Source organism: Nannizzia gypsea, genomic scaffold, assembly GCF_000150975.2.
Source record: "Nannizzia gypsea CBS 118893 supercont1.7 genomic scaffold, whole genome shotgun sequence".
NCBI classification, from domain to species: domain Eukaryota; kingdom Fungi; phylum Ascomycota; class Eurotiomycetes; order Onygenales; family Arthrodermataceae; genus Nannizzia; species Nannizzia gypsea.
The window spans coordinates 1,361,509-1,377,857 of record NW_003345195.1 but is presented as its reverse complement, the minus strand read 5'-3'; the positions used below and the strand labels follow the sequence as shown (position 1 = coordinate 1,377,857).

Genomic DNA, 16,349 nt, shown 5'->3' with positions numbered 1-16,349 from the left:
ACTTTGCCTTTACTTTCCTCTTACTTTACGCTTACTTTTACCTTTACTTTACTCTTACTTTACCTGCCCCTCTGCCTCTTTTTTCCTTGACTTGCCCTGTTTTAATTACGATACGCGTTTTCCCTCTTGTCTTTCATCGTCGTCGCGGGGGGAAGAAGACCAAGAAGGGGGGTGGTGGGGCGTGGCGTTAGGAGGTGAGCAGGACGTGGTCGGAGTCCTCAGCTCCTGCCCACCAAAACACCAGCCCAGCCCCCTCCCCCTTCTTCACTCGTCTCCTTCTTCGTGCTTCTTCCTGCCTCCCTCGCCTGCCCCTCGCTCCCTCGCTCCCCTCCGTCCTCCCTCTGCTTACTGCCACCCACTCTACTGCCACGCCAGCCTCCCCTTGCCTTGTCTTGTCCGCTTCTTCTGCTTCTGCTGCTTCGTCTTTTCGTCCTTTTCTTTTTTATTTATCGTGGGCTTCGTTTTTTTACGACCTTTTTTTTATTTTTCTCTTTTGCCCTTTTTTTCACATCTTTTTTCCTTCAACATCCTCAACTTCGTCCATCTCCATCATCTTCATCCTCATCTTCATCTTTCATAGCTTCGACGTTGGTCTCTCTCTGGCTGGTCCTTGCACTCGTCGCTGTCTACTCTCCGCCCATTTGGACTGTTTACTCTCTACTGCCGCCTTCTGCTTCTCGCTACTCCCACTTTGCCTCGACTTTCTGCCATCGCCAACTTCAACTTCTGGCCCAAAGGGGAAATAGAAGGGAGAAAGAAAAAAAAAGAAGACACCACCACTTTCAACATCTCTCTATCTCTCCATCTATCGTCTTTTCTTCTTCTTCTTTTTCTCCCCTCCACCATTTACTATTCACTACAGATAGACCACGGTTCATCATTAGCAAGGCATGCTTAGTCCTCGACAGTCGCTCGCCGTCACCATCACCACCGCCTTCACCGTCTCTTCTCTCGCCGCCATCATAATAACAGAGGGAGCAAGATAACCATTTCGGCTGGAGACCTGCTACGGACTCGGAGTGCTTCCCTTTCTCTTCCTCCTGCTCCTCTGGTCTCTCTCTCTCCTCTCGTCCTCTCTGTCCTTTCGTCTCTACGTCTGTCTACTGCTACGTCTACCACGATAATACTCTACAATGGCTCCTGCTGCGTCGTCAAGTTCGGGTGCGAAGAAGGCTTCTATGCCGCCGGAGAGGAAATACAAGTGCCAGTTCTGTCACCGGGCCTTCAGTCGCAGCGAGCACCGCAGCCGACACGAAAGATCCCGTAAGTCACTTTTAATTACTACTACCAACTACTATTACCATTATTACTGTGCTTTACTAACAAGTACTAGATACAAAGGAACGGCCGTTCAAGTGTCTCAAGTGCAGAAGCACCTTTGTGCGAAGAGACCTGCTCCTCCGCCATGACCGCACAGTCCACGCAAAGGATGGTGGGATCCCCTTGGTTGCCGAGGGACGTCGACGTGGTGGAAAGGCCGCTGCCGCTGCCGCCGCCGCCGCTGCTGCTGCTGCCACGACTGCCAACGCTCCACAGACGACCACGACAACCGCCACGACAGCAGCCTCCACGACAGCAACAGCCAAAGCCAGCAGCCCGTCCAAGTCGTCCGTCACCATCGACCCGGCCGCTCTAGAACAGATAGAAGCCAGCAGTGATGGCATGGTCGACCTCGAGACCGCAGCCATGCTCATGACAGACTTCCAGCATAAAGCTGCCGCTGCCGTCACCTCCAGCCAGCATCGCAGCCACCACCAGTCCTACTCGGATCGCGGCAACAGTCTTATGGAACCATCTGTCTCATACATGTCTGGCAACGCTACCTTGCCCCAGATGCCCTGGGATACCTTCATGGCCGATGTCAAGCCCTCCAAGGAGTCCTCCAGGCCCTCTCAAACAGCTCCTTCGCCCTACCAGCATCATCAGCACCAGCACCAGCACCAACATCAGACCATGGTTGCTCCTACCATTGAACGCAGTTCCTCCAGTGACAACTTGACTCCAAACATGCACTCGCTTGTTCACTCCCTGCCTGTCTCCGGTAACTCGACGCCCAACGCTCTGTCTCCTTACCCATCCATGACCGGACCAGTTTCCCCGGTCAACTATAGACGTTCCCCAGGCCCCAGTCAGGTCCTCACCCAGCCCAAGACCCCACAGATTGCTAGTGATGCCGAGCGTCAGATCATTGTTGACCGTCTCGAGGCCAATGACAGCCTCAACAGCCTACCAGAGACCTTCAAGGTGCCCTCCACGCCCATCCTGAACAGATACCTGTCCACTTACTTCAACATGTATCACCATCACCTGCCCTTCTTGCACCCGGCCACCTTCAATCCCAAGGATGTCTCTTCTCCTTTGCTGCTGGCCGTGCTCTCCATTGGTGCTCTCTACACCTTTGAACGGGAAGACGCCTTTATGCTGCACATTGGCTCCAAGATGCTCGTCAACCAATTCCTCCAGCAAAAGGACAACTTCGACTCGAGAAAGTGCCCCCTCTGGGCCATGCAGAGTACCCTGCTCAACATGATCTTCGAGAGCTGGAGTGGTGACTCCAAGGGCCTCGAGTGGACCTGCTCCATCAAGAGCTTGCTTGCCAACATGGTCGCCGGCAACAGATACCAGCTCAAGCTCAGGATAGACGCTCGTGAAGGTGCCACACCACGCCATGCTGAGTGGATCGAGGACGAGAGCTGTCGTCGAACTTATTACGCCGTCTTCGTCTTCTTCGGTATGCTCAGCTTGACATTCAACCACAACCCGGCTCTGACCTTCAATGAGTTCGACACCCTCGAGCTCCCCTCATCAGAGTCCCTCTGGAACCTCGAAATCTCAGACGAGTACACCTGGCGTCGGGCTCTGGGCGGCAGCTCAAAGATCCTCACCGTTCGACAGGCACACGACAGCCTCCTGCGGGGCGAACCAGTTCGCTACTCCGCCTACGCTACTCGTGTCATGATCAATGCCCTCTTCCTCGAAGTATGGTACCAGTCTCGCACCATCGATGCCCTCCAGGACGTGGTCACCCAGTACAAATTGCGCCTCGCCATCGAAACATGGGAAAAGTCTCTTGACATCTGTGAGCCTGAGACCCTGGTCGTGCCCATCAGCACCCCTCAAAAGGGCCACCCGCTCATCTTCAACTCCATGGCCGTTTACCGCAACACCCGGGCCAGACTAGAGGTAGATCTCAAGTCTATCCAGGAAGCTCTTCGTTACCACTCGCCTTACGAGGTCGCAGCCGCCATGACTGTCGCCCGCGAGAAAATCAAGCGATCCCAGGAAATGAACAAGGTTGTCACTCAGTGCTTCGAGTGTATCGAGATCGCTGCCGTCCAGGGGCTGAACTGGGTTGCCACCGCTTCCGCTACCAACTGGAGTATCGAACACCCGCTCTGTGGAATGGATATGATGGTTATTCTCAGCTTGTGGCTCTACCGTCTCGAGCATGACGAGGAACAAGCCACTGAAGACGAGTTGGAGCTGTATTACAAGATTCGTGGCCTATTCACCAACGAGCTCAACGACCAGCAAGACAAGCTTTGCTCGACCGTTGCACGCGTATGGGGAAACATCCTCGACGGCGTCGTCGTATGGGGGTAAGCTTACTTCCTTTTCTCTCTCCTTTCCCCTTTATAGTCCAGTTGGCTAACATATATACTCTAGAATCACCAAACTCATGGGCGAGGCATTCAAGCTTCACTCTCAGGCCCTTGTTGGCTATCAGGACTCTGCAGCCAGCCCTGAACAAGCCCTTGAACCCATGCCTATCAAGGGTCTCGCCAGCGTCGGAACTGCATATTGACTACGCCGCTGACAGCCCTTCTTCCATCTCTTCTCCTTTCCTATGGCGTTATGTTTTTGTCTTTTGCTTCCTTTTTCCTTTTTCGGTTTCATTTTCCTTTCCTATCTCTTTTCTAACCTACAGCATCTCCTTCTCTCCCTCTTTCGACTCCTTTTCCTCCATCTCCTACGTTTCCAGCGTTGCTTTACTTTCCTTCTTTCCTATACTCTCTCTCTGTTTCGGTTCTTACTTGCTGAAGGGGGTGGTCACGGATAACAACACATTCATACATACACACATAGATTGGCACTACCGGGGGAAAACATGGACACGGGGTTTTGGCATGACATGGCAGGCAAAGGCAAATGCAAAGCGACAAAGGGAGGGAAAAACCGAGAAGGCATTTCTCGCCCCCTTTTCTATCTACATTTGCATGTCTCGTGTCAGAAACGGATTTCCTTGCAGTTGTTTTTTTCCCTGTCTCTTTTCCATTTCGTTCTTTTTTTCTCCTTTTGGCTGGTGGTTCTGAGCCTGTTTCGTCTTTTTTTCGTTCTTTCTCTCTTCTGCTTTCCCTCCCGTGCGGACTGGCTGCTCACACTCCCGTTATACCTTCTGGTGGCTTCACCTACAACCAAATACCCATCGACTTCGACACCAACCTTTGCTCTACGTTGAGCAGAGAACATCCACCTACCTCACTTTCTCTACACCAGCTGGTCCTGCGTGTCCGCGTCTGTTCGCCGCATGAACTTGCTTTACCTTCTTCTACTTCTTTTCTCTCTTTCTACTATTACTTATTACCTTTCTACCAACACCCTACTTTTAATCTTTAGTACCTTTTTTTTTTTGCTTGCTTGCTTTACTTTTCCCTTCTCGTGGTCCATATACTCCATTTAGTTCTCCTGCTCTGCTTCTTCTGCTTCTGGTTTACTGTGATACTCTGCTCCGTTCTGCGTCTGCATGGCCTTGTTCTCCCCTCGTCCTCGTCTTTGGACTTAATCTGCCTCTGCCTTGTTATCTTGACGCGTTCGAGTTCATTGTTTCGCCATTTCCTCTTACTCTTTTTTGGATTATCGATATATTTCCTATAACTCTTTGTTGTCTTTTGCGTTGCTTTGCTTGCTTGCTTTGTTTTCTGGCCTGCGTTATGCGTTGCTGCGTTGATGTCTCTCATCTTTATATCAATCTCATCTCATCTCATCTATCTGCTTATTATTACTTATTAGATTTCTGTTCGGTCAGCCAGTGTTTGCTTGCGCGTTGTCTGTTTTTGTTGCTCTGCGTTGCTCTGCGTTGCTTTTCCTTATCCTTTTCTTATATTTAATCCTTTTTTTTCTGTTGATATTTGATATAGCTCCTATCTATCTATTTACTCTATTTATTCATTTATCTCTTGTTTCCTTGGTCAGACGTTCGATTTATTTCTCTTCTCCTTTTATGGCTGATTCTACTCCCTTTTTATCTCATCTTTTTTTTTCCTTTCTCTCTGGTCTACTCTACAAATTGCGTGTACCATACAGACAGACGCTTTACCCTACTATAAACCAAATAATCTCATCATATTAATGGTGAACATCTCTCCCGGCCAGCATTGAATTAATTAAATAATACCTAACTAGCCCGTAAGTAGTAGATTGACGTCAATATAGTTACCGTTATTCAAGCTGAATTCAACGTAATCCCTTTAACCCAACCAACACTCGCCAAACACCACCTAAACCAAGCCACACACCGCATCACCGCACAACTAACCACAAAACCTCCCGAACTAATTCACCGACGTCCTCCCGCCGGCCGAGAAAAGCCTATCCCCAATATCCCCCAGCCCAGGCTCAATCATTCCCTTCCCGTCCACCTGCTCGTCCACCGCCCCCGCCCAAACCTGCACCCCATCCTCCCACTCCCCCGCAGCCTTGACGAGACCAGCATAACTGCCCAAAACACACAGGAACAAGATCCGCTCCACGCCCCACTCACGCAGCGTCTGGATGGCCGCCGAGGCCGTGCTGCCCGTCGCGACCACGGGGTCGATTATGATTGCTAGCTTTGCTGCAGCGGAGTTGACGCCCGCCGAGTCCGGCTGGAAGGGCAGGTTATTGTAATATTCTACTGGTTCGAGGGTGGTAGGTTCACGGAAGAGGCCGAGGTGATGCACGGCTGGTGTGCAGGGAAGAAGGGTTTGGATTGCTTTTCAACTAGTTAGTTAGATCCATTCCATTTCGTCCCATGGGGCAGGGCAAGTCAGGCGTGGGGTTGGGGTTGGGATTGGGCTATTGTACCGTTGACCATGCCCAGGCCGGAACGTAGGATAGGAACCAGGGCGATCTTGTCTGGCGTTATGAAGCTAGTGGTATATTCGTATCCAAGGGGTGTGGTGTTCTGTTTTATTTGTTGCCTTGCTATTAGTATCCGAACTATTGAGTAGTATGTACGTATGTATGCAGCAAGGGGGCCGGCGAGGGACAGGACGGCAGCACACCTTCTCGCCGCGGGTCACGGAAATGTTCTCTGCAAAGGCCTCGCAGCCTATTATCGTGGCTATCTCGTGGACTAGGTCGTTGGTTTCACGGCTTGATGCCTTGTTGGATCGAAGCTGGGAGAGCTTCACTTGTAGACAGGGATGGCGGGACACATGGACGTTCTTTGGTAGTGGCTTGGACATTGTGGTATCTGAATCTATCCAACGATCGGCAAGTAATAAATAGCAGTAAACGTAAGGTATAGGAGAGCTGGTATTCTATTAGATGAAGAGTAGAAGAAGAAGAAGCAGAAGCAGGAGCAGAAGCAGAAGTCAAGAGGGGAGAAAGCGACCGCTTTTGCTTCTTATCTTATCGGTAAGAAATGGGGTAAGGTTGGGTAATATTACGTGTAATATCAATACGCCGGTTGGCAATAAAATACGTGGAAAACTCTCAGCAAAAAGAAGAAAAGAAGCAGAAGAAGAGAAGAAGGGGAAGAGAAAAAGAGAGATGGCTTGCGAGCTTGCTGGAAGCTGCAAGTTGATACCAGCGAGGATCTCCAGCTTGGTCCACCGGTTTACTGACGCTATTTGACGCCTGAACTGCCGATGAAGCAGGGAAGAAGCGGTGCGGGAAGCTCGCCAGATGCCCCAGTCCAAGACCAGCGAGGCCAAGATGATGCATCCTACGAGCTCGAGACGATAGGGTCACGAACGAATCTGGAGCGACGTCATACAGTAAATAAGGGAAGAGATACGGTTCCGGACAGGAGGAACTCGTCGGTTCATCGTGAGCCGTCTGCATTACTAGAGAGCGCGGAGTCATGCATATCCACACCTGAACATACACAATCGGAGCTGAAGCTATCCCACCATGCGACTCAGCTTTACACCATCTCCTACCTCGTCTTCTTCTCGATATTCGGCACCTTGGCTCGGATCGGGCTGCAGGTCTTGACGGTATACCCCGGGGCGCCGGTAACTACGGGAGTGGTCTGGGCGAACGTCGGTGGCTGTCTGCTTATCGGCTTCTTTGCAGAGGACCGCAAGCTCTTCCGTGAAGAATGGGGTGACTCTAGTGTTGGACGCGGGGAGCTGAACGGCAATGGCGACGAGCAGCAGCGAATTGATGACTCGGATGATGATGATACGCAAGTGTTGACAAAGCACAAGGCAGTCAAGAAGACTATACCGCTATACATCGGTCTGACCACCGGGTTCTGCGGCTCGTTCACCTCGTTTTCATCATTCATGCTTGATGCGTATCATGCACTATCAAATACCCTGCCGAACCCCAATACAGATACCATCCTGCCTAGAAATGGCGGGTATAGCTTCATGGCCGTTTTGGCGGTCCTTTTATATACCGTTTTGCTTTGTCTCTCCTCAATTGTGGTTGGAGCACACCTCGCAGACGGCCTATCCTACTTCACGCCAACACTCCCATTCAAGTTTCTACGTAACATACTTGACCGACTCATAGTTTTACTGGCTGTTGGCTGCTGGATGGGAGCCATCTTCCTCGCCATATGGACGCCGGATCGACATCGGCCAATACAGGAACAGCACTGGCGTGGTTCGGCCGAATTCGCCATTATATTTGCCCCCATCGGCTGCTTGTTTCGATTCTACGCTTCCCTGTACTTCAACCCTCTGATCTTATCATTCCCTCTAGGAACATTCTTGGTCAACATGATAGGCACTCTGATCTTGGGCATATGCTTCGATTTACAACATGCTAGTAGCGTGGTTGCTAGAACTAGTATAAATGGTGCAATAGCTCCTCACCGGCTGCTCGGCTGCCAGATCCTCAAGGGTATCATGAATGGGTTTTGCGGATGCACAACTACAGTGAGCACTTGGATTGCCGAGCTTCACAGCCTACGTCTGAAACATGCATATTTATATGGGTTTGCCAGCGTAGGATTGGGACTCGCCCTTTTGGTCGTTGTCATTGGCACTATGCAATGGACCGTTGGACTTGCGCAACCAGCCTGTTAGGCTTGTATTATATACTCACATATACATATTAACTTGGGGTATATTAGAACTGTTTCCCGTATCTCTGTTCATCATGGCCACATCATTATATCCTTCACTCATTCACACGACCAGATTTTCCCGAATATCTCCAAATCCTAACCCCCCATCACTATTCCCATTTCGAGCCACCCTCCCTGAAGCTTCGATATTCAATGTTCGATCATGGCTACCGTTTGGGCTACGCTGATGCGACCTTTTCGACTCGGACATGTTCGCCGCAGCTCTCTCCCGCGCAGCGAACGTTTCACGACGAGCACGTTCCTTTGCGGCATTGCGTTTTTGAGCAACTAGACAGTGGTATTCTGTTAATTTTTTCTACCTTAGGAGTAAATCCATACTTCTTTGTTACATGGGATGGGATGTGATAAACGCACATTGCCAAAAGACCCAGTACACAGCCATGGTCAAAATGGACAAACCAATAAATCCGAACATAATGGCTAATTCCCGTCTAAGAGATCGAAGGGGCGTAAACGGCATCATGGGCGTGTGATGAGGATGGCCGCCATGTCTACTCTGGCGTGGATGCTGCATTTTGCGAGAATGTGTTGCATTCAAGTGGGTGGTGTGAGGCTCTCCGCAGGCGTTATGGAGTATTCAGTTTTTTCTCTATTGTTCTCGACAGCCTCGCGTGATTGCTTGCCTAGAACGGTTTCTGAGGAATATCTGACTCTGACCAACGAGAAGCGGGTTGACAAGGGATATAATTATTGTGCCCATCTGCGCATGGGAAGTGCGAGATAAAAGCCAGAGGAGATCGAGCAAGGTATCTGAATGGCCGTCGTGGGCTGTTTAAATATTATTCGCTCAGCTTTGCAACCCATGTATATAGATAGAGACAAAGAAAGGTAAAACTGTCCCTAGCCTGATGGAAGCTGAACGGTCTTTCAGCCACATGCCAAGATGGGGCCATCGTGTAGAGTGTGTGCCTATATGAAGACGGTACCAGTAGAACATATGAAATATTACTTGGATGTGGTTGATGAAATAAAGAGAATCGATCAAATATGAGAAAGTCCCGCTGCTGGACGGAGGAATAATTGGTTGTATTCAGTTGTCTAATTCGTAACTTGGGTCATTAATTGGCAGGCTGCAAGCCGGAGATCTATGATATCATCAATGAACAAGCATGATCAAGTCGATTTTTGGGGGCCGGCTTGTCCAACGCCCTTGAATAGAACTTCTTTGATCTCTGCGGCCATGAGGCCAGCCAGCTCTTCTCCAACAATCCGATCCCCGTCCTTGACAATCTTGACGAGCTGCTGGTCCTTTTCCGTTAGGCTCTCCTTCCCATCCACGATAGCATCCCCTAATATATTCCCCCTCGCACTGGCACTTCCACCTTCTATCGTTCTAGCGGCTCGCTTGATCTTCTGGCTCAGGTCATTCATCTGTTTGCTTCCATAATCCCGGTTGGTGAAAAGCGGGCTTTGACTGATGGTTGCAACCCAGTATTTGTTCCAGAGTAGAGATAAGATCTTGGTGTCTAGTGTACTCTTGAAATTTGAAACTTCTAGAGAATAGTACTGTGACGCATGCGCACCGAAATCTTCGACCTTATTCAGCGGTATACTTTGATATTCATCGTCTTCCTCCTGTCCAGCACCTGGTGGGGAGTAGTCTTTTGGGTAGGTTCTGAATGCACCAATCTCGACTTTTCCAGCAGAGATGGTCCTGTCTGGGTCAATAACGACAGCAACGAAAGGATCTGAATAGGTCTGTTGGGTGTCTTGCGTCGAGACGTCGATACCAGACAGCCAACATCCGTAGCCCGGATGGCTATGGTACCAGCCAATTGCATTTTCCATTCTTCCGGAGTCACGGCAAGACTGTAGGTAAGAAACCATATACTCGTTCGCTTCATCTTGGGCGTTGACTCTGGTCTCGGTCCCCTCGACAGGCAATCGGAATGCATCAGTGACAACAAACGTATTGGCAGCCACGAACCCTTGCATAAGGCCCATAACCTCGAGGTTTCCACCCGATCGAGCGTGCATAACCATCTTAAGTAGCGCAGTGGCAGATATACGGATCGATTTGAAGTAGTGGGGGTCTTGGGCCCATGGCTTAGCAGCCATCAGCGCCTGGGTAGCTGCCTGGTCATAGTTGTAAAGGGCGTCGCGCTGCGGGTCGACAAGCTTGACATGGTTTTCAGCTTCTATTGAGTAGAATTTTATATTAGCTCGTTGAACCGAAACTGAAGACGTGCTTGAAGCAGAATGGTAGATATACCCCACGACTGAAGTGCCGGAGTACTCATGGCTGGGACTGTCTTTCAGCTCCCGTGCTTTTCGAGCACAACCGCCTAAGCTGCAGGTTTCAGACGAGCTACCATCTATTGTAGTCTCGAGATCAGCAAACTACCTAGCTGAGGGTGACGACGGAGGACTTTGTGCCTATCCCTGGTTGACAAAGGCCGACTTTGATAGATGAAGAATGCTGGTAGCAAAAACAGCTACTTATGTAAGATTTACTGATGATGTAATACCTTATCTAATTGAATATATCACGTGAAAGAACTTTGGCCACTCAAGACGATCCACTTTTTCTAGTTTGTTCTTCTTTGTGGCCCGTGCTTTCCCCATATCAAAATAAACAAAACAAATTAAGGGGCAGGCATAATCAACAATAGCAGGTACATATATATATATATATATATATATAGTAGATAGAGAGAAAGAATAAAGTACACACCTAGGTATATATAGGGAATTTATACACTTAATTTATCTTACTTTTCAAAGAGCAACAGAAATAAAAGCGTACAATAATCAAAAAAGTATTTACTAACTTTTAAAAACAGCTTAAACTCCCCGGTAGCATCTGATTTCGAGAACATACAAATTAACGGCTGGGCTTTAGGTAAGGCTACTGTAAAGGAAAAAGAGTTGAATAGGGTTGTCAACCGTTTTAACTTAAGCCTGTTTTGGTGAAACCGGCTTCAATATTGATGTAGGCTACAATGGTATGCTATGAGAAACGGGTTTTCAAAGTGAAATTTTCTTGATTTTCTCGTTCGTGCACATGCCAGGCGCCGGATCATGAGACTCGGGCAGCTGGATGTAAACAGTTATTGACAGTATGTTACATGAATTGCATCCCGTAGTTAAGTTCCCATAGCCATAGTCAGCCTCACCAATTTTTCCGTCCTTTTCCTGAGCACCCAGGTATCTTTAACGCCAGCCAAACTCCTCCTTGATCCCCCATGTTGTTTTCCAGGGTTGGAATTTCGATCTTAGATCAGCATGTTGTTCATGCCAGCTAATACATCCAAACATTAGTGTACTGATAAATTAACAAACATAATCAGGGGTAGACGAACCTTCAACGATAGCAAGCTCGATGGCATGCTCGACTTGAAGCGCACAGGGGTACTTGCCCTTCCAGCAAGCCTCGATGATTTTTCCAAGGGGGATATGATCAACCCTAGGGTAGATTCCAGTGTTGAGCCACCAAGCAACCACACCAGGTTGGTGATTGGCCGAGAAAGGGCGCTTGGTAGTGAGAATCTCATACATGGTTGATCCCAAGGCATGAATCTCAGCTATGACAGTAGCACGGCGGTTTTGATCGCGGTTCGGGTGGGCGTATCCAAGCTCGGCAGACACAGTAGGGAGGTTGCCACAGAAGCCAGAGCCGGCAAAGTCGCAGAGCTTGATGTTGCGGTCGGCGTCAAGTAAGACGTTTTTGCCGCAGAGATCGCCGTGGCGGATGTGGAGACTGTGGATATACTCAACAGCGCTGGCGAGCTCCTTGCACCATTTGACACGCTCAGAGATAGTAGCACCGCCTCCATTTTGATAGTAATCACGCAGGTCACCGTGCTCGGCACGCTCAAGGATAACCCCATTGTCCATGATCTTGAGGCACTTGACTATATTGGGGTGCTGGCCAACACTCATCATGTTCTCAAAGATGAGCTTCTCACGTTCAATGTTAACAATAGAGTCAGAGTCATGAGAGCAGATCTTGTAGATCTCTCCACGGCAGGTTGGAGAGGAATAGATAAGGCCGGACCCCCCAGCCGTGATGAATCTAGAGCCTTCAGGAGGATCAATATAGCGTGCAGGAGGCATATCATCGTCGTCGTTCCCGAAGAAACACATCTTGAACGCGTTAACTTGTCTTGTCTTCCACAGTAGGCGGTTAGCTGTAAATAAGAGGCGCCAGGTAAGGGCAGAAAGGTGAAGAAGAAAAGGCTGAAAAGAAGAAGTCCTTTTCCTTTCTGAAGTGAGAACGAACTCCTTTTATTTCATTGTGCGTTCAGGACAGTGTTTGTCACGTGGATGCCAGTATAGGACAGGAGGACAATATGATAATGGCGTCTTCAGCAGTAGATATGGCATAGGAAATATTTGAGCCTTTGCTTAGAAAAGGGAGATATATCTCTCTATGCTGGTGCCAGAATCCCAGCATAGAAATACAAACCCTGATATATCTAATATATGCATCATATCACAGAGATTATATACTACTATATAGTTTATCTTCATTTACTAGAGGGTATAAAGGGGTATAAATAAACCTAGCATTATCTCCCTGAAGACTCAACATTGGTATGTATAGGCTGTCTCATAGTGCTGGGTATTGCAGCTTTGAGAGATATAAAGAGAGAAGTCCCATGTTACTGTAAAATCCAGGATGATATTGATAATGTAGGTATAGAACCATCCTGGCTTCTCTCAATTATCTTCGGCTCCTCTCCATTCTTGACGCAGGGTATAAACCGTCCAACCGGCCGTATAAACACCACCATAAAGGGCATTTTGTATGCTCCGACTCGGCCCTAAATGCACATCTAACTGTCATTTTCTTATCGTCTTCCTATCATCCTGTCATCTTCTCGTCGTCGTCGTCGCTTTTTCTTTTGTTGAAGTAAAAATAAAGTCGTCCCACGTGATGCATGACTTACATGCTGAGTCAGCCGTTGCCGTGGAAACTTCCGGCGAGTCAACAAATCGCAAAGCCGAAAGCAACGAGCAACTTCTTTTAAACCAGATCGTCGTCCGCATGGCCAACATTTTCCCAGACAACAATCGACAGGAGCTCGCAGAGACTGTTTTCCCACTCGCTTCGACTGCCTCGTCGCCCTTTGATCATATCATGAAACTGCGCCTTGCATGATATGGACTGCGATTGACCCCTTGCTCTGCCCTTGTTTATCTGACCCTCGCTCGTTTCCTCCTCATCGCGACATCCCACATCCACTCGATCGCGACGCACCACGCGAGACAGAAACTCGATTTTTACTCTAGAATTATCGTGATTATCTTTCCTGGGCAGCAGTAAACAACACAGTTTTTGTGCTTGGAGCTATCTACACACCAAGCGAGCCGGGCATGGCCGTGGATACAAGCTACCTGACCAGCCAGGTCAACTCCATCGTCGAGCAACTCCATGGCCTATTCGATGATATTGGCGTCCCTCACCATGAGCGGGAGTCGCGTGAGTCTGAGGTAAGTGACCTAACATTCCCCTAAATGGCTTGCGTGGCTGATCACCGCTGACACTTGTTGCGCAGTTATTTTCAGCTCTCTCAGACACGTTACACGGGCATTTGCAGCGTGTTGACGAGTAAGATACACTAAGACCCAAAATGCATAATGATGTTTGAATGGCGGATTCTAAAATAAAACAGAGAAAAGAACGAAATGATGGAAGAAGCCCACCATCTTAAGACAACTATTAAACAGATGGAAGCCTCCCTTGACGGTATGGGGAGAGGGAACCGAGAGTACGAGGAAATTGAGATCACATATCCCTTAAACAGGTGTCTTGAAGCTCTCAAGGAAAAACATAACTCGGTTAGTAAACTACACCGCGAGAGATTCGAACAGGTAAAGAGTATGTTGTTTACACCTCCCTCGCCCAGTTTGAAGAACAATCATTTCCCTAACACAAATGCATAGAGCTCGTGGAAGCCTTGGAATCTTACTCGTCGCACCTCGAGCCATCCTTCGTTGCCCTAGAACTTCCACCCACGGAGCCCGGAGCTGTGGCTCCTCCATCATTCGACCTTTCCTCTACATATGTTAAGGCGCTCGACGCTGAGTTCACAAGAGTATATGAAGAGTACAACCGCCGCGTTGCAACAATGAGCAGCCTGGGACAAGATATCGTGAATTTATGGGCCGAACTCGGCACACCACAGGTCCAAACGGAGCCCCTGATTGTTAAACATTACCGTGACTCTCCGGAACAATTAGGCCTTCACCAATCAGACATCGCTAACCTCCGCTCACGACGAGAGAAACTTCTGGACGAGAAGAACAACAGGGAACGCAAATTAAAGGAACTCAAGGCAGCAGTAGAGGCCCTTTGGGACAAGCTAGGGGTTGAGGAGCCTGAAAGAAAAGCCTTCCTGGCTTCAAACCGTGGTTGTGGGCTGAGAGCCATAAACGAGTTTGAGGAGGAGCTTTCCCGGCTTAACGAACTCAAGAGACAAAACTTACATCTCTTTGTCGAAGATGCTCGATGTCGGTTACAAGAGCTATGGGACAACTTATACTACTCGGAAGAAGAAATGTTGGACTTCACCCCGGCATTTTCAGATGTTTACAGTGACGCTCTATTATCCGCCCACGAAGGAGAAATCGCGCGTCTTGAGGCGCTGTTGGAGGAAAGAGCACCAATTCTTCAACTGGTTGACAAGCACAAGTCTCTGATTGAGGACCGCAATTCTCTTAACGCTTCCAGCCAAGATGCTTCCAGGTTGATGGCCCGTGGTAACAAGGGCGAGAGACGCGATCCGACCCGGCTCCTTAGAGAAGAGAAGATGCGAAAGAGGATTGCAAAGGAGCTACCAAGGGTTGAGTTGGAACTCAGGAAGAATCTCCAGCAGTGGGAAGACGAATATGGTAGACCATTCCTAGTGCATGGCGAACGATATCTGGACGAAGTTACACCCGCGCCTCCACCATCGAAGCTTCCTCCGCGGTGCAAAACGCCCTCTTCATTCTCTACCGCATCAAGGGCAAATTCTGTCCGAGGAGCACCTCCATCATTACGTGGTGGAGCTCCACCTAAACCAGCTAACCCTCCTCCATCACGGGCAAAGACACCAACTAGCCACGGCTCTGTGAGAAACATCCCCAGACCTTACTCCGCAGCTGCCGGAACCTTTTCAAAATCTCCTTCAAAGATACCTGCTCCCCGTATTCCATTGGCCAACCTTCCGCATGGAAATAACTCTCCAGAAAGACGGGAGCAGCCGACACATACCTACTCCTCCCAAACTGTCAGGGTCCCTATGGGACCACCGAGAGCACCACCACCAAAGATGAGAGATCTGTTCCACCCACCAAGGCCACAGACATCTTTCTCTTCTTACAGGACTGAGTCAGAGCATTGTCCAAGCCTGATTTCGGGCGGCTCCAGTGGTAATGTAACATCTGTTAGCCCAGATGAGGAGGAGCCACAGGAGAGGAAGCATCATCAACGTTCGCGTACACAGCCTTCAGTACCTTTGCAGGCGTCGAGTGTAAACTGCTCTGTTCAATCGCTACACTCTAACATCCAAGACAGCGAGCATTACCAAGCCCAGCAGTCATCTTTCGTTAGCCAGTCAAGTGACAAACAATACCGGCCGCAAAATCCCTCCAACAGACAGATATCAAATTCTACAATACAAACAGTAACATCTGGCTCAGAAAACTGGGAAACCTATGACGATGCATCCGAGCCTGAAGCAGATGCAACTGATGTCTATTATGCTAAACTACGAGCCGCCCATGGCAAACGCATGGGAACACCGGGGGATCTAGGAGGCACAAAGAAAATAAGGGGCATCCGGGGCGTAAGCTCTGAATACGAGGCAGAGAACCACTACTCGCACCGAGTCGACGGTAGCGATGGATGGACAGATGATTTGGAACACTACTAACCGACGCATTGGATAGGCGTTTCTTGGAGTTCACTTGGAGCGTTGGAGTAGGCGTCTGGCGCCATTGGGATGAAGCCATGAAACAATGAAGGCCGTCGAGTGCAAGCTAGGATTTTATACCGCCGTATATCCTGATTCCTGGATCACCTCGCTTCCTGGACCAGCAGACCAGAGCTGACACG

The 16,349-nt window shown here is 49.2% G+C and overlaps 8 protein-coding genes across 8 annotated transcripts; 3 read left to right on the top strand and 5 right to left on the bottom strand.

The window, feature by feature from the left end:
• Window positions 1-1,133: 1,133 nt before the first annotated feature.
• On the top strand, window positions 1,134-3,805 carry MGYG_07828 (hypothetical protein; the record flags this gene model as incomplete). The annotated part of the gene is made up of 3 exons (XM_003170537.1): window positions 1,134-1,263; window positions 1,334-3,599; window positions 3,667-3,805. 3 exons carry the CDS (start codon window positions 1,134-1,136, stop codon window positions 3,803-3,805), a joined length of 2,535 nt encoding a protein of 844 aa, XP_003170585.1.
• An 838-nt stretch (window positions 3,806-4,643) lies between these two features.
• MGYG_09170 (hypothetical protein) lies at window positions 4,644-4,958 on the bottom strand (the record flags this gene model as incomplete). Its single annotated transcript, XM_003170536.1, has 1 exon — window positions 4,644-4,958. One exon carries the CDS (start codon window positions 4,956-4,958, stop codon window positions 4,644-4,646), a length of 315 nt encoding a protein of 104 aa, XP_003170584.1.
• A 594-nt stretch (window positions 4,959-5,552) lies between these two features.
• MGYG_07827 (uracil phosphoribosyltransferase) lies at window positions 5,553-6,446 on the bottom strand (the record flags this gene model as incomplete). The annotated part of the gene is made up of 3 exons (XM_003170535.1): window positions 5,553-5,971; window positions 6,064-6,163; window positions 6,264-6,446. 3 exons carry the CDS (start codon window positions 6,444-6,446, stop codon window positions 5,553-5,555), a joined length of 702 nt encoding a protein of 233 aa, XP_003170583.1.
• A 405-nt stretch (window positions 6,447-6,851) lies between these two features.
• Window positions 6,852-8,243, top strand: MGYG_07826 (hypothetical protein; the record flags this gene model as incomplete). Its single annotated transcript, XM_003170534.1, has 1 exon — window positions 6,852-8,243. The coding sequence occupies one exon, from the start codon at window positions 6,852-6,854 to the stop codon at window positions 8,241-8,243; it is 1,392 nt and encodes a 463-aa protein (XP_003170582.1).
• A 102-nt stretch (window positions 8,244-8,345) lies between these two features.
• On the bottom strand, window positions 8,346-8,819 carry MGYG_07825 (hypothetical protein; the record flags this gene model as incomplete). The annotated part of the gene is made up of 2 exons (XM_003170533.1): window positions 8,346-8,572; window positions 8,660-8,819. The coding sequence occupies 2 exons, from the start codon at window positions 8,817-8,819 to the stop codon at window positions 8,346-8,348; spliced, it is 387 nt and encodes a 128-aa protein (XP_003170581.1).
• A 599-nt stretch (window positions 8,820-9,418) lies between these two features.
• Window positions 9,419-10,545, bottom strand: MGYG_07824 (COP9 signalosome complex subunit 5; the record flags this gene model as incomplete). The annotated part of the gene is made up of 2 exons (XM_003170532.1): window positions 9,419-10,443; window positions 10,518-10,545. 2 exons carry the CDS (start codon window positions 10,543-10,545, stop codon window positions 9,419-9,421), a joined length of 1,053 nt encoding a protein of 350 aa, XP_003170580.1.
• A 975-nt stretch (window positions 10,546-11,520) lies between these two features.
• On the bottom strand, window positions 11,521-12,391 carry MGYG_07823 (serine/threonine protein kinase; the record flags this gene model as incomplete). Its single annotated transcript, XM_003170531.1, has 2 exons — window positions 11,521-11,546; window positions 11,608-12,391. 2 exons carry the CDS (start codon window positions 12,389-12,391, stop codon window positions 11,521-11,523), a joined length of 810 nt encoding a protein of 269 aa, XP_003170579.1.
• A 1,233-nt stretch (window positions 12,392-13,624) lies between these two features.
• MGYG_07822 (anaphase spindle elongation protein) lies at window positions 13,625-16,167 on the top strand (the record flags this gene model as incomplete). The annotated part of the gene is made up of 4 exons (XM_003170530.1): window positions 13,625-13,741; window positions 13,807-13,859; window positions 13,924-14,129; window positions 14,195-16,167. The coding sequence occupies 4 exons, from the start codon at window positions 13,625-13,627 to the stop codon at window positions 16,165-16,167; spliced, it is 2,349 nt and encodes a 782-aa protein (XP_003170578.1).
• Between the last annotated feature and the right edge of the window lie 182 nt (window positions 16,168-16,349).